Consider the following 15,999-nt stretch of genomic DNA (forward strand, 5'->3'; position numbering starts at 1 on the left):
GGTCTTTAAGTTAGACCCTTTCAGCCGTTGTGGTAATTCCTCAATATTGTCACCAATGTCATGAGTTGCTCCTTCAGCAGATATTGGTTCCTCTCTAAATTGTTTCCTCTCCCCCTCACCATGATTATAAATAGGTGTAAACATCTCTTCCTCTCTCATCTCTTCCTGCCGATGCTCCCCCTGAAGAGATGGAGTGGAGGGAGAGTAAAAAGACACTGTTTCCCAAAAAGTAACATCCATAGAGACAAAATTTTCTGGAGTGGGGATCATAACATTTATAGCCCTTCTGGGTAGGAGAATACCCAATAAAGACACACTTATAGGCTATAGGACCTAACTTGCCCCCAGAGGGATGAGGGCATGAACAAAACACACACAATCAAACACCCGCGGTGGGAGAGTGGTGACACGAGTACTGTGAGGAAGACACTCAATAGGAGTTTTGAACTGGAGAACACTAGATGGCATACGGTTGATAAGATAAGTAGCAGTCAAAATCGCATCTCCCCATAAAAATTTGGGAACATTCATGGTGAATAAAAGAGAGCGAGCTACCTCAGCAAGATGACGATTCTTGCGTTCAGCAACTCCATTTTGTTGTGGAGTGTCAACATAAGTCGTCTGATAAAGAATGCCATTTTCTTCAAGGAATGCCCTAAAATTCCTATCTATATACTCAGTCCCATTGTCACTACAGAGAATTTTAATATTCGTATCAAATTGAGTGCGCACCATGGCATAAAAAGATTTAAAACAAGAAAAAACGTCACTTTTTGACTTAAGTAAATACACCCACGTAACACGAGAATAACAGTCAATAAAAGTGACAAACCATCTAAAACCTTTAAGAGAGGTAACAGGGGAAGGACCCCAAACATTAGAATGGATAACTGTAAAAGGAGACGCACTCCGTTTATTAATAGGTGCATAAGATGAATGTTTATGTTTTCCAAGCTCACAGGCTTCACAAAAAAACTGACTCCTAGGACAATGCTTTATTAAATGAGGATAAAGTTTCTCTAAAATTCCAAAGGAGGGATGACCCAATCTACGGTGCCACTGATGTAACATAGTAAGAGCTGGACTCGTATCTGCCTGCAGAGCAAGACCACATGACATGGGTGAACGAGGTGCAGACTCCAAAAAAAAGAGGCCACCATGTGATTTACCACTGCCAATCACCTTCCCCGTGTCTAGTTCTTGAAAGACACAATGAGTCGGAAAAAAGGTCACGGAACAATTAGCAGCATCCGCAGCACAAACAGCCTGAAAGCCCTGATAATAATCAAATTCTCCCAAAGTGCCACTCAAATCAGCAAAATACACAGCAACAGAACGATGATTTTGCTCTAATGTACGGAGTCTCTTCCTCAACTCAAAACACTGTGCATCATTACCTTGCTGAGAATAGGTCTGGGCTGTAGTAGTCCAAATCTGATGTGGAGTATCAAGCAGTAAAAAGGTATGGCGAATATCAGCTCTCATAGAGTTAAACAACCAGGTCATGACTAACGATTTTCGAGATTTGAACTTCTTGAGTTCGACTGCCTCAATAGGTGGAGTAACAGGGCCCTCAATGAACTCTGAAATCCCTTTGGCCTCAATAGCTAAAACAAAAGTACGAGACCAAATCAAATAGTTGGTACCATCCAACTTAATATGGCAAATATCCAGAAAAAAATTATCTAGAGTCCCTCCACGACTCAACTCATCATTTGTACTAGCGGAAGCCTTTTGTTTATCCTCCGACATTTCAACAAACCCAGATTATAACAAACGATATCGAATAGGACAAATAGGGGTAAAACACTCTATTTTGACCCTAACTTTTCTGACCCTAACTCAAATAAGGGTAAAATACTCTTACCCAAGCCAACCAAACTCCAAGAAACACAAAAAAAACCTGAACCAGAGGTAAACAAGTGTCCTCCAGCTTCGGAATAGATTGTATACTGTCGGACAGTAGTAGACATTGCATCGAACAGCGTCGGACTTGGCTGTACGGCGTCGGAACAGGTTTGGATCGACTGTGGTGATGTCGGAACTGGTCAAGGACTTGTCGGCAAGCCCAGACAACGTCGGAAAGAGCCGGCGACTCTCCGGCGAGTATGGGTGACGTCAAAAAATGATCGGAACTCAAGATCTGAGTTCTTCGGAGGTTGAAAGAGGTTTGTCGAGCAAGAACTTGGCCTGTCGGACGTCGTACGACAAAAATGGAGCAGCGTACAGTATCAACAAGTTATGTCAACAAGTCGTGTGGCGCTGGTAAGTCTTGGAAATGTGAGGAGGGTGCTCGACAGGTAAGAATAGGGAAGGGTTTTACTTGCTTGAGACATCCGATCAAGATCGGTGCTTTGATACCATGTAAAATGAGAGATAGAATTGTGAACCTTTAATAATACTTGTTTATTTCTCATTACGTTATACTTATATAGATGTAAAATCAGTAATTACACATATGACCCTTATCTCCTAATCTACTTACATAAGAGATTAAATGTAAACTACAACTAATTACATATAAACCCATAACTTAACAACTATTCTTACTTATAAATAGCCCACTGTCAAAATTTTCACTTCAAGGGAATAGTTTATAGATTTTCAAGCTTAATAACAACAAAGAGAGAGTTGTATTCACAACAATTTCATATCGCATATTTGACAAGTCCTTATCCACCTCATCAATATGAATTTTATAAATAGGATATTATATTCCTCAACGTAAAAGATATAAAAGAATAATCGAATAACCGAGACTTTTTAAAAAAAGGAAAAGAGAGAAGGAATACATTTCACCTATTGTGAACCTCTAGTGTCCTCTCTCAGGTATATTGCGTACCGCAAACCCCGCTCAAGTTTATCTTCCCTCGTTGTTCTCCTAAATATTGAACAAAACCAACACAATAAATTAGGTAACTTACTACAAAATCATGGAAAAAAACATTATTAAGCCACAAAAATGAAGGTATATTCCGGAAGAAATACATAGCGATGATATTAAGTGGATATAAAAAAGCCAAGAGAGAAAGTTGTATTCACCACAATTTCATGCCGTAACTTCCCTCAAGTCCTTATCTACCTCATCAATATGAATATTATAAACATGATATTATTTTCCTCAACTTAAAAGATATAAAAGAATAATCGAATAACAAGGACTATTTAAAAAAAGAAAAAGAGTCAAGGAATACATTTCACCAATCCTTCACCTCCGATGTCCTCTTTCTGATATGCCGCATACTGCAAACCCGGCTCAAGTTTATCTTCTCTCGTAGTTCTCCATAATAATGAATAAAACTGGCACCATAAATTAGGTAACTTACAACAAAATCTTGGAAGAAAACATTATTAAGCCACAAAAATAAAGGTATAATCCAGAAAAAATACGTAGCGATGATATTAAGTGAACATAAAACAGCCAAGAATACAAGCCTTTTAGCGATGATCCCTGTGCTTGTGAAGACTCATCCCCCACTGTGCACCTCTGTTGTCCACTCTCTTGTACCCCTCCCCCTCCTACCCAAAACCTTGCTATCTCTTTATCCCTTCCACCAACCCACTAGACCACTATTCTCCTTGCCTTATTCCACACTGAAAATATGGCTTTAAAAATCAAGAAAAATGGTTGATCAAATTAAAAAAAAACCCCCAATAATCAAGCAAAGGTCACATAAATTAAATTGTTAGACTACATAAGCTAAAACCGAAGCACAAAGTGTAACATCTTCCATAGCATTCTTGACATAGCCAAATCCATGATTCTTCTAAAGCAATACATACTCAACAACTCTAATGACGGATCATATTGTCAATAGACTTCAAAATTTTAAAAGCAAAAAAAAAGAAAGATAGGAAGACTTCTAGCGAGAGGAAGTCAGAACATCTATATAATCACCTTTGTGAGTGTAGGGTGATGACGGTGGATCCAATTGTTGTACTATTCTAACTTATAAATAGCCCACTGTCAAAATTTTCACTTCAAGAGACAAGTTTATAGATTTTGGAGCTTAAAAACAACAAAGAGATAAAGTTGTATTCACTACAATTTCATGCCGCAGATTCCCACAAGTCCTTATCCACCTCATCAATATGAATATTATAAACAAGATATTATTATCCTCAACGTAAAAGATATAAAAGAATAATCGAATAACCTAGACTTTTTTTAAAAAGAAAAATAGAGAAGGAATACATTTCACCTGTCGTGAACCTCTAGTGTCCTCTTTGATATGCCGCGTACTGCAAACCCCGCTCAAGTTTATCTTCCATTGTAGTTCTCCTTAATAATGAACAAAACCAGCACAATAAATTAGGTAACTTACTACAAAATCATGGAAGATAACATTATTAAGCCACAAAAATGAAGGTATAGTCCTGCACAAATAAATAGCAATGATATTAAGTTGATATAAAAAAAGCCAAGAAATCTAGCCTTTCGGCGATGATCCTTGTGCTTCCGAAGACTCATCCCCCACTGTGCACCTCTGTTGTCCACTCTCTGGTACCCTTCCCCCTCCTACCCAAAACCTTGCTCATCTCTTTATCCTCTTTACCAACCAATTAGACCACTCTTCTCCTCGCCTTATTCCACATAGAAAATATGGCATCAAAAACACAGGAAAAATGGTAGATCAAATAAATAAAAAAAACCCAATAATGAAGAAAGGTCACATAAATGAAAATGTTGGACTACATAAGCTAAAACCCAAGCAAAAAGTGTAACATCTTACATAGCATTCTTGATATATGCAAGTCCTTGATTCTTCTAAAGCAATACATACTCAAGAACTCTAATGACAGATCACATTCTCAATATACTATAAAATTTGAAAAGCAAAAAATAAAAACAAAAATAGATAGGAAGACTACTTGTGAGAGGAAGTCAGAACATCTATATAATCACATTTGTGAGTGTAGGGTGATGACCGTGGATCCAATTGTTGTACTTTTCTCGCTTATAAATAGCCTACTGTGAAAGTTTTCACTTCAAGGGACAAGTTTTTACATTATCAAGCATAATAATGACAGAGAGAGTTGTATTCACCACAATTTCATGCCGCAGTTTCCCTCAAGTACTTATCCACCTCATCAATATGAATATTATAAACAGGATATTATTTTCCTCAACGTAAAACATATAAAAGAATAATCAAATAACCAAGAAATTTTAAAAAAAGAAAAGGCGAGAAGGAATACATTTCACATATCGTGAACCTCTAGTGTCCTCTCTCTGATATGCCGCATACCGCGAACCCCGCTCAAGTTTATCTTCCCTCATAGTTCTCCTTAATAATGAACAAAACCAACACAATAAATTAGTTAACTTACTACAAAATCATGGAAGAAAACATTTACTCTGCTTGGTTCACCATTTTGAGAATAATTTTTAATCTCGGCACAATTTTCAATAAATTTCTCTCTATCTCTCTCTACTTATTACCACTCAACTCTCAAAAATAACTTTCTAAAACCTCAACCAAACAAAGTGATTACTAACCCACAAAAATGAAGGTATAGTCCTGAACAAATACGTAGCGATGATATTAAGTGGACATAAAAAAGCCAAGACATCTAGCCTTTCAGCGATGATCCCTGTGCTTGCAATGATTCATCCCCCACTGTGCACATCTGGTGTCCTCCCTCTTGTACCCCTCCCCGTCCTACCCAAAACCTTGCAGATCTCTTTATCCTTTCCCCCAAACCACTAGATCACTCTTCTCCTTGCCTTATTCCACACTGAAAATATGGCATTTAAAACTTAGGAAAAATGGTAGATAAAATAAAAAAAAACCCCCCAATAATGAAGCAAAGGTCACATAAATGAAATTGTTGGATTGCATAAGCTAAAACCCAAGCAAAAAGTTTAACATCTTACATAGCATTCTTGATATATCCAAGTCCTTGATTCTTCTAAAGCAATACATACTCAACAACTCTAACGACAGATCACATTTTCAATATACTATAAAATTTTAAAAGCAAAAAATAAAAATAAAAATAGATAGGAAGTCTACTTGCGAGAGGAAGACATAACATCTATATAATCACCCTTTAGAGTGTAGGGTGATGACCGTGAATCCAATTGTTGCACCATTGCTTATAAATAGCCCACTGTCGAAGTTTTCACTTCAAGGGACTAGTTTCTAGATTTTCACAACAACAAAGAGAGAAAGTTGTATTAACTACAATTTTATGATGCAGATTCCCACAACTCCTTATCCACCTCATCAATATTAATATTACAAACAGGATATTATTTTCCTCCATGTAAAAGATATAAAAGAATAATCAAATAACCATGACTTTTTAAGAAAAGAAAAAGAGAGAAGAAATACATTTCACCTATCGTGAACCTTTGGTGTCCTTTCAAAGATATGCCGCGAACCGAAAACCCCGCTCAAGTTTATCTTCCCTCGTAGTTCTCCTTATTAATGAATAAAACCAGCACAATAAATTAGGTAACTTACAACAAAATCATGGAATAAAACATTTTTAAGCCACCAAAATGAAGGTATAGTCCTGAACAAATACATAGCGAAGATATTAAGTGGATATAAAAAAGCCAAGAAATCTAGCCTTTCAGCGATGATCCCTGTGCTTACAATGACTCATCCCCCACTATGCACCTCTGGTGACCTCTCTGTTGTACCCCTCCCCCTCCTAACCAAAACCTTGCTCATCCCTTTATCCTCTTCACCAACCTACTAGACCACTCTTCTCCTCGTCTTATTCCACACTGAAAATATAGCATCAAAAACTCAGAAAAAATGGCAAATCAAATAATAAAAAAACCCCCAATAATGAAGCAAAGGTCACATAAATGAAAATTGTTGGACTACATAAGCTAAAACCCAAGCAAAAAGTGTAACCTCTTCCATAGCATTCTTGAAATATCCAAGTCCTTAATTCTACTAAAACAATACATACTCAACAACTCTAATGAAAGATCACATTCTCAATAGACTTTAAAACTTGAAAAGCGAAAAATAAAAATAAAAAAAGATAGGAAGACTACTTGCGAGAGGAAGTCAGAACATCTATATAATCACCTTTGTGGGTGTAGGGTGATGACCGTAGATCCAATTGTTGTACTATTCTCGCTTATAAATAGCCCACTATCGAAGTTTTCACTTCAAAGGACTAGTTTATAGATTACCAAGCCTAATAATGACAAAGAGGGAAGGTTGTATTCACCAGAATTTCATGCCGCAGCTTCCATCAAGTCCTTATCCAACTCATCCATACGAATATTATAAACAGTATATTATTTTCCTCAACGTAAAAGATATAAAAGAATAATCGAATAACCAAGAATTTTTAAAAAAAGAAAAAGAAAGAAGGAATACAATTCACCTATCGTGCACCGCTGGTGTCCACTCTCTGATATGCCGCGTACGGCAAACCCCGCTCAAGTTTATCTTCCCTCGTAGTTCTCCTTAATAATGAACAAAACCGGAAAAATAAATTAGGTATTTTACTACAAAATCATGGAAGAAAACATTATTAAGCCACAAAAATGAAGGTAGAGTCCTGAACAAATACATAGTGATGATATTAAGTGAACATAAAAAAGCCAAGAAATCTAGCCTTTCAGCGATGATCCCTGTGCTTGCGATGACCCATCCTCCACTGTGCACCTCTGGTGTCCTCTCTCTTGTACCCCTCCCCCTCCCCCTCCTACCGCAAACCTTGCTCATCTCTTTATCTACTCTACCAACCCACCAGACCACTCTTCTCCTCGCCTTACGCCACACTGAAAATATGGCATCAAAGACATAGGAAAAAAGGAAGATCAAATAAAAAAACCCAATATTGAAGCAAAGGTCAAATAAATGAAATTGTTGGACTACATAAGCTAAAACCCAAGCAAAAAGTGTAATGTCTTTCATAGCATTCTCGATATAACCAAGTCCTTGATTATTCTAAAGCAATACATATTTAACAAATCTAATGACAGATCACATTCTCAATAGACTTTAAAATTGGAAAAGTAAGTAAAAAAAATAAAAATAGAAAGGAAGACTACTATACTAGCGAGAGTAAGTCAGAACATCTATATAATAAACTTCGTCAGTGTAGGGTGAGGACGGCGGATCCAATTGTTGTACTATTCTCCCTTATAAATAGCCCACTGTCGATGTTCTCATTTCAAGGAACTAGTTTATAGATTTTCAAGCTTAATAACAACAAAGAGAGAAAGTTGTATTCACCACAATTTCATGCCGCAGCTTCCCTCAAGTCCTTATCCACCTCATCAATATGAATATTATAAATAGGAGATATTAATTTCCTCAACGGAAAAGATATAAAAGAATAATCGAATCACTAAGACTTTCTAAAAAAAGAAAAAGAGAGAAGGAATACATTTCATCTATCGTGCACCTCTGGTGTCCTCTCTCTGATATGCCGCGTACCGCAAACCCCGCTCAAGTTTATCTTCCCTCGTAGTTCTCCTTAATAATGAACAAAACCGACACAATAAATTAGGTAACTTACTATAAAATCATGGAAGAAAACATTATTAAGCCACAAAAACGAAGGTATAGTCCTGAACAAATATGTAGCGATGATATTAAGTGGACATAAAAAAAACCAAGAAATTTAGCCTTTCAGGGATCATCCTTGAGGTTGTGATGACATATCCCACACAGTGCACCTCTGGTGTCTTCTATCTTGTACCCCTTCCCCTCCTACCCCGAACCTTGCGTGTCTCTTTATCATCTCTACCAACCCACCAAACCACTCTTCTCCTCGCCTTATGCCACACTAAAAATATGGCATCAAAAACTCAAAAAAAATGGCAGATCAATTAAAAAAAAACCAAGTCATGAAGCAAAGGTCACATAAATGAAATTGTTGGAATACATAAGCAAAAATCCAAGCAAAAAGTGTAACATCTTTCACAACATTCTTGATATAGCCAAGTCCTTGATTCTTCTAAAGTAATACATGCTCAACAACTCTAATGATAGACAACATTTTCAACAGACTTTAAAATTTGAAAAGCAAAAAATAAAAATAAAAATAGATAGGAAGGCTACTTGCGAGATGAAGTCAGAACATCTATATAATTACCCTTGTCAATGCAAGGTGAGGATCGTGGATCCAATTGTTGTATTATTCTCGCTTACAAATAGGCAACTGACGAAGTTTTCACTTCAAGGGACTAGTTGATAGATTTTCAAGCTTAATAACAACAAAGCGAGAATGTTGTATTCACCAAAATTTCATGCCGCAGCTTCCCTCAAGTCCTCATACACCTAATCAATATGAATATTATAAACAGTATATTATTTTCCTCAATGTAAAAAATATAAAAGTATAATTTAACCAAGAATTTTTAAAAAAAGAAAAAGTGAAAAGGAATAAATAACACCAATTGTGCAGCTTTGGTTTCCTCTCTCTGATATGCCGCATACCGTAAGCCCCGCTCAAGTTTATCATCTCTCGTCGTTCTCCTTAATAATGAACAAAACCCACACAATAAATTAGGTAACTTACAACAAAATCATGAAAGAAAACAATATTAATGCACAAAAATGAAGGTATAGTTCAAAACATATACGTAGCGACGATATTAAGTGGACATAAAAAAAAACCAAATAATCTAGCCTTTCAGGATCATCCCTGAGCTTGCGATGACTCATCCCCCACTGTGCACCTTTGGTGTCCACTATCTTGGTACTCCTCCCCCTTCTAGCCGGAACCTTGCTAATCTCTTTATCCTCTCCACCAACCCACCAGACCACTCTTCTCCTCACATTATGACATACTGAAAGTATGGCATAAAAAACTCAGGAAAAATGGCTGATCAAATAAATAAATAAATAACCGAATTATGAAGAAAAGGTCAAATAAATAAAATTGTTGGACAACATAAGTTAAAACCCAAGCAAAAAGTGTAACATCTTTCATAGCATTCTTGATATAGCCAAATCCTTGATTCTTCTAAAGCAATACATACTCAACAATTCTAATGACAGATCACATTCTCAATAGACTTTAAAATTTGAAGAGCAAAAAATAAAAATAAAAATAATAGGAAGACTACTAGCGAGAGGAAGTCAGAACATCTATATAATCACGTTTGTCAGTGTAGGGTGATGACTGTGGATCCAATTGTTGTACTATTCTCACTTATAAATAGCCCACTGTCAAAATTTTCACTTGGAGGAACTAGTTTATAGATTTTCAAGCTTAATAACAACAAAGAGAGAAAGTCGTATTCACTACAATTTCATGCTGCAGATTCCCAGCAGTCCTTATCCACCTCATCAATATGAATATTATAAAAAAGATATTATTTTCCTCAACGTAAAAGATATAAAAAAATAATCGAATAACCTAGACTTTTTTTAAAACGAAAAATAGAGAAGGAATACATTTCATCTATCGTGAACCTCTGGTGTCCTCTCTCTGATATGCCGCGAACCGCAAACCCCGCTTAAGTTTATCTTCCCTCGTAGTTCTTGTAACACCCCGTCCCACATCGAAAGTCTATATGGATGATCTTGGGCATATAACAAACCTTGTGGGCTACTACTAGTACCTTGTGCTTAAGCTTTTGGGCCATGTGGTGTGGCTTGTGGATCAAAATCAAGGTATTGAGCCGGTAGTCTGCTTCGGGCGTTACAGTTCTCCTTAATAATGAAAAAAACCAGAACAATAAATTAGGTAACTTACTACAAAATCATGGAAGAAAACATTATTAAGCCACAAAAATGAAGGTATAGTCTTGAACAAATACAGAGCAAAGATATTAAATGGATATAAAAAAGCCAAGAAATCTAGCCTTTCAGCGATGATCCCTGTGCTTGCGATGACTCATCCCCCGATTTGCACCTCTGGTGTCCTTTCTCTTGTACCCTTCCCCCTTCTACCCGAAACCTTGCTCATCTCTTTATCCACTCCACAAACCCACCAAACAACTCTTCTCCTCGCCTTATGCCAAACTGAAAATACGGCATCAAAAACTCAGGAAAAATGGTAGATCAAATAAAAAAAAAACCCAATAATGAAGCAAACGTCACATAAACGAAATTGTTGGACTATATAAGCTAAAACCCAAGCAAAAAGTGTAACATTTTTCATTTCATTCTTGGTATAGCCAAATCCTTGATTCTTCTAAAACAATACATACTCAACAACTCTAACGACAGATCACATTCTCAATAGACTTTAAAATTTGAAAAGCAAAAAATAAAAATAAAAATAGATAGGAAGACTACTTGCAATAGGAAGTCAGAACATCTATATAATCACCTTTGTCAGTGTAGGGTGATGACCGCGGATCCAATTGTTGTACTATTCTCACTTATAAATAGCCCACTGTCAAAATTTTCCTTTCAACGTACTAGATTATAGATTTTCAAACTTATTAACAACAAAGAGAGAAAGTTGTATTCACCACAATTGCATGCCACAAATCCTTATCCACCTCATTAATATGAATATTATAAAAAGGATATGATTTTCCTCAACATAAAAGATATAAAAGAATAATCGAACAACCAACACTTTTTAAAAAATGAAAAAGAGAGAAGGAATACATTTCACCTATTGTGAACCTCTGGTGTCATCTCTCTGATATGATGCGAACCGCAAACCCCGTTCAAGTTTATCTTCCCTCGTAGTTCTCCTTAATAATGAACAAAACCGGCAGATTAAATTAGGTAACTTACTACATTAATCATGGAAGAAAACATTATTAAGCCACAAAAATGAAGGTATAGTCCTGAACAATTACGTAGCAATGATATTAAGTGGATATAAAACAGCCAAGAAATCTAGCCTTTCAGTGATGATCCCTGTGCTTGCGATGGCTCATCCCCCACTGTGCAACTCTTGTTTCTTCTCTCTTGTACCCCTCTTCCTCCTACCCAAAACCTTGCTCATCACTTTATCCTCTCCACCAACCCACTAGACCACTCTTCTCCTCGTCTTATTCCACACAGAAAATATTGAATGAAAAAATCAGGAAAAATGGCAGATCAAATAAAAAAAAAACAAATAATGAAGCAAAGGTTACATAAATGAAATTATTGGACTACATAAGCTAAAACCCAAGCAAAAAGTGTAACATCTTTCATAGCATTCTTGATATATACAAGTCCTTGATTCTTCTAAAACAATACATACTCAACCACTCTAATGACAGATCACATTCTCATAAGACTTTAAAATTTGAAAAGTAAAAAATAAAAATAAAAATTAGAAAGGAAGACGACTTGAGAGAGGAAGTTAGAACATCTACATAATCACCTTTGTGAGTGTAGGGTGATGACCGTGGATCCAATTATTGTACTATTCTTGCTTATAAATAGCCCACTATCGAAGTTTTCACTTCAAGGGACTAGTTTATAGATTATCAAGCTTAATAACGACAACGAGAAAAACTTGTAATCACCACAATTTCATACCGCAGCTTCCCCGGAGTCCTTATTCACCCCATCAATATGAATATTATAAACAAGAAATTATTTTCCTCAACGTAAAAGATATAAAAGAATAACAAGGACTTTTTAAAAAAAGAAAAAGAGTGAAGGATTGCATTTCACCTATCTTGCATATCCGGTGTCCTCTCTCTGATATGCCGCATACCGCAAACCCCGCTCATGTTTATCTTCCCTCATCGTTCTTAATAATGAACAAAACCTGCACCATAAATTAGGTAACTTACTACAAAATCATGGAAGAAAACATTATTAAGCCACAAAAATGAAGGTATAGTCTTAAACAAATACATAGCGATGATATTAAATGGATATAAAGAAGCCAAGAAATCAAGCCTTTCAGCGATGATCCCTGTGCTAGTGAAGACTCATCCCGCACTGTGCACCTCTGTTGTCCTCTCTCTTGTACCCCTCCCCATCCTACCCAAAACCTTGCTGATCTCTTTATCCTCTCAACCAAACCACTAGACCACTCTTCTCCTCGCCTTATTCCACACTAAAAATATTGCATCTAAAACTTAGGAAAAATGGTGGATCAAATAAAAAAAAAACCCCAATCATGAAGCAAAGGTCACATAAAAGAAATTGTTGGACTGCATAAGCTAAAACCCAAGCAAAAAGTGTAACATCTTTCATAGCATTCTTGATATAGCAAAGTCCTTGATTCTTCTAAAGCAATACATACTCAACAACTCTAATGACAGATCACGTTCTCAATAGACTTTAAAATTTGAAAAGCAAAAAATAAAAATAAAAATAAAAATAAAAATATATAGGAAGACTACTTGCGAGAGGAAGTCAGAACATCTGTATAATCACCTTTGTCAGTGTAGGGTGATGACCTGGATCCAATCGTTGTACTATTCTCGCTTATAAATAGCCCACTGTTGAAATTTTCACTTCAAGGGACCAGTTTATAGATTTTCAAGCTTAATAACAACAAAGAGAGAAAGTTGTGTTTACCACAATTTCATGCCGCAGCTTCCCTCAAGTCCTTATCCATTTCATCAATACAAATATTATAAACAGGATATTATTTTCCTCAACGTAAAAGATATAAAAGAATAATCGAATAACCAAGACTTTTTAAAAAATGACAAAGAAAGAAGGAATTCATTCACCTATCGTGAACCTCTGGTGTCCTCTCTTTGATATGCCGCGTACCGCAAACCCTGCTCAAGTTTATCTTCCCTCGTAGTTCTCCTTAATAATGAACAAAACCGACACAATAAATTCGGTAACTTACTACAAAATCATGGAAGAAAACTGTTGACTGTATTTAATGTATTGAATGTAATTAGGAAGTTACTCAATTTGGTAGAATCAATTAGGGATTTGATTAGGTAGAATCAATTAGGGATCAGTACCTAATCAATTAGGGATCAGTTAGGGATTTGATTTGATTTTATTTTCTTTCCTTATTTTACCTTGTATTCGGTCTATATATTGTACCTCATTGTGAGAAGAATAAATATCAATCAAAGTATTTCGACATGATGTCAGAGCAGGTTCCAAGAACCTGATTTCTTCTTTCTCTTCTTTTCTTGGTCTTTCGACCAAGTATCGTCTTTATCTTCTTCTTTTTTTTCAGAGCCAGGGAGCCTGTCTTTATTCTCTCTCGAACTATCTCTGTTTCTCATAACTATCTGAGAAATCCATCTGTTCCGACGAAGTACTCTCAGTTCTCAGCAATACTGAGACTGCCTTCTCCGGCCTTCTACAGACTCCGCCGCCCACTCAGTCGGACTTCGGCAACCTTGCTTGAACCCCAGTCAACAACGTCAAACCCTCATCTAAACCATATCAATTCCGGGTATCTCTGTTGCATCCCCACCAGATCTGGTAATATTTGGTTTATTCCTATTTTTTGGTTTGCTCTCGTATTATGGGTGATAAGGATAAGAAAACCGAAACATCTGGCTCTAAGGACACTGTTAGGGATCCATTTCATCGTCATTCTCTCACCTCAATTAAATTAAATGGCGCCAATTATTTGCCATGGTCACGTGCTGTGACTGTTTCTTTGCAAGCAAGTGGTGAGACTTCCTATATCACTGATGCCCCATCTGAAGATTCTGTTTGGATTCAAAATGATTCATATATTATGACTTTGCTTTGACCTGATATTTTTAACAATGTTGCATGCCTTGACACATCCAAAGAAGTATGGGATACTTTACATGAGTTATATTCATCCGAACAGAATCTCTCTTGTATTTATCAGATTTATCAGAATATTTTCTCTTTCCAACAAGAAGATCGATCGGTTGATGAGTACTTTTCCACCTTAAAAGGGATGTGGGATGAGTTAAATGTTTATCAACCTTTAACCACAGATTTAAAGGTTCAGCAGAAATACAGAGATGAATTTCGAGTTACCAAATTCTTGTCCGGGCTAAATACAGAACTTGCTTCTCTCAGTCCCCAAATTCTTTCCGGCAAGGAAGTTCCTACTGTTGGTGAGGCTTTTGCTCGTGTTCGAAGGGCTGCTCCTCAGTCTTCTGTTTTAGAGCATCCAACTCCATCTGCTCTAGCTGCTCCTGCTACTGGTCTTATTCCATCTTCTGGGAATTTTAGCCACTCTAATCCTCCCCACAGTCGTAGTGGTTCTTATGAACGTGGTGGTCGACGTGGCGGCCGTGGTGGTCGTGGCACCAAGAAGTGTACACATTGCAATGCAACCAATCACACTGTTGAGTTCTATTGGAAGCTTCATGGCAAGCCGGCTTGGGCTAATCAGGCTACATTTGAGGGGGAGCCATCTGGGTTGGCTCTTCCAGATCAGATTACTATCTCTAGGTCTGAGTATGATTCCATGTTTCACAAGGCTAATGCATCTTTGACTTCCATTGCGACTCATGTCTCATCAGGTAATACTTGCTTTCACTCATCTTCTCGTACTGGCAGTGCTCCATGGATTCTCGATTCTGGCGCATCTGATCATATGACAGGTGATTTGTCTCTTCTTATTGATGTCGTTACACCTTCCGTTCCTTCTTATGTTACTATTGCGGATGGTACTAAAATTCGTGTACATGGCTTTGGTACTTATCGTGCCTCTGGCCTTATTTTTACTTCTGTCTTATACTTACCACAATTTCCTTTTAATCTACTTTCCATTCATAAACTTTCTCAAACTCACAATTGTTCTGTACTCTTCTATCCCTCTCATTGTGAATTTCAGGATCTCAAGACGCAGAGGATGATTGGTGGGGGGTATGAGAAGAATGGTCTGTACTACCTTCAGCCGTCCAATCCTTCCAAGTTATCTGCCTTCCACTCCATTACCACACCTTACCAGTGGCATTGTCGTCTTGGACACCCATCTTCTGCCAATCTTCGCAAGATAGTCCCTGATTTACCTAGTTTTTCTCCTTTTAATTGTGACACTTGTGAACTCAGTAAACATCGTAGGGTTTCTTTTCCTTTACGAGTTGAGTCACCTAGTTTAGAACCGTTTGCTTTAGTTCATTCGGATATTTGGGACCATCTCGTACCACAAGTTTATGTGGTGCTCGCTATTTTGTTACGTTTATTGATGATT

At 36.9% G+C, this 15,999-nt stretch overlaps 1 protein-coding gene across 1 annotated transcript; it reads left to right on the forward strand.

Annotated features, from left to right (window-relative positions):
* The first annotated feature begins 14,605 nt into the window (after positions 1–14,605).
* Positions 14,606–15,775, forward strand: LOC131309976 (uncharacterized). The gene is made up of 2 exons (XM_058336721.1): positions 14,606–15,406; positions 15,640–15,775. Exons 1-2 carry the CDS (start codon positions 14,752–14,754, stop codon positions 15,675–15,677), a joined length of 693 nt encoding a protein of 230 aa, XP_058192704.1. The 5' UTR covers positions 14,606–14,751; the 3' UTR covers positions 15,678–15,775.
* Positions 15,776–15,999: the final 224 nt, after the last annotated feature.

The sequence above is a fragment of the Rhododendron vialii genome, chromosome 12a (genome assembly GCF_030253575.1).
Source record: "Rhododendron vialii isolate Sample 1 chromosome 12a, ASM3025357v1".
In the NCBI taxonomy this organism is placed as follows: domain Eukaryota; kingdom Viridiplantae; phylum Streptophyta; class Magnoliopsida; order Ericales; family Ericaceae; genus Rhododendron; species Rhododendron vialii.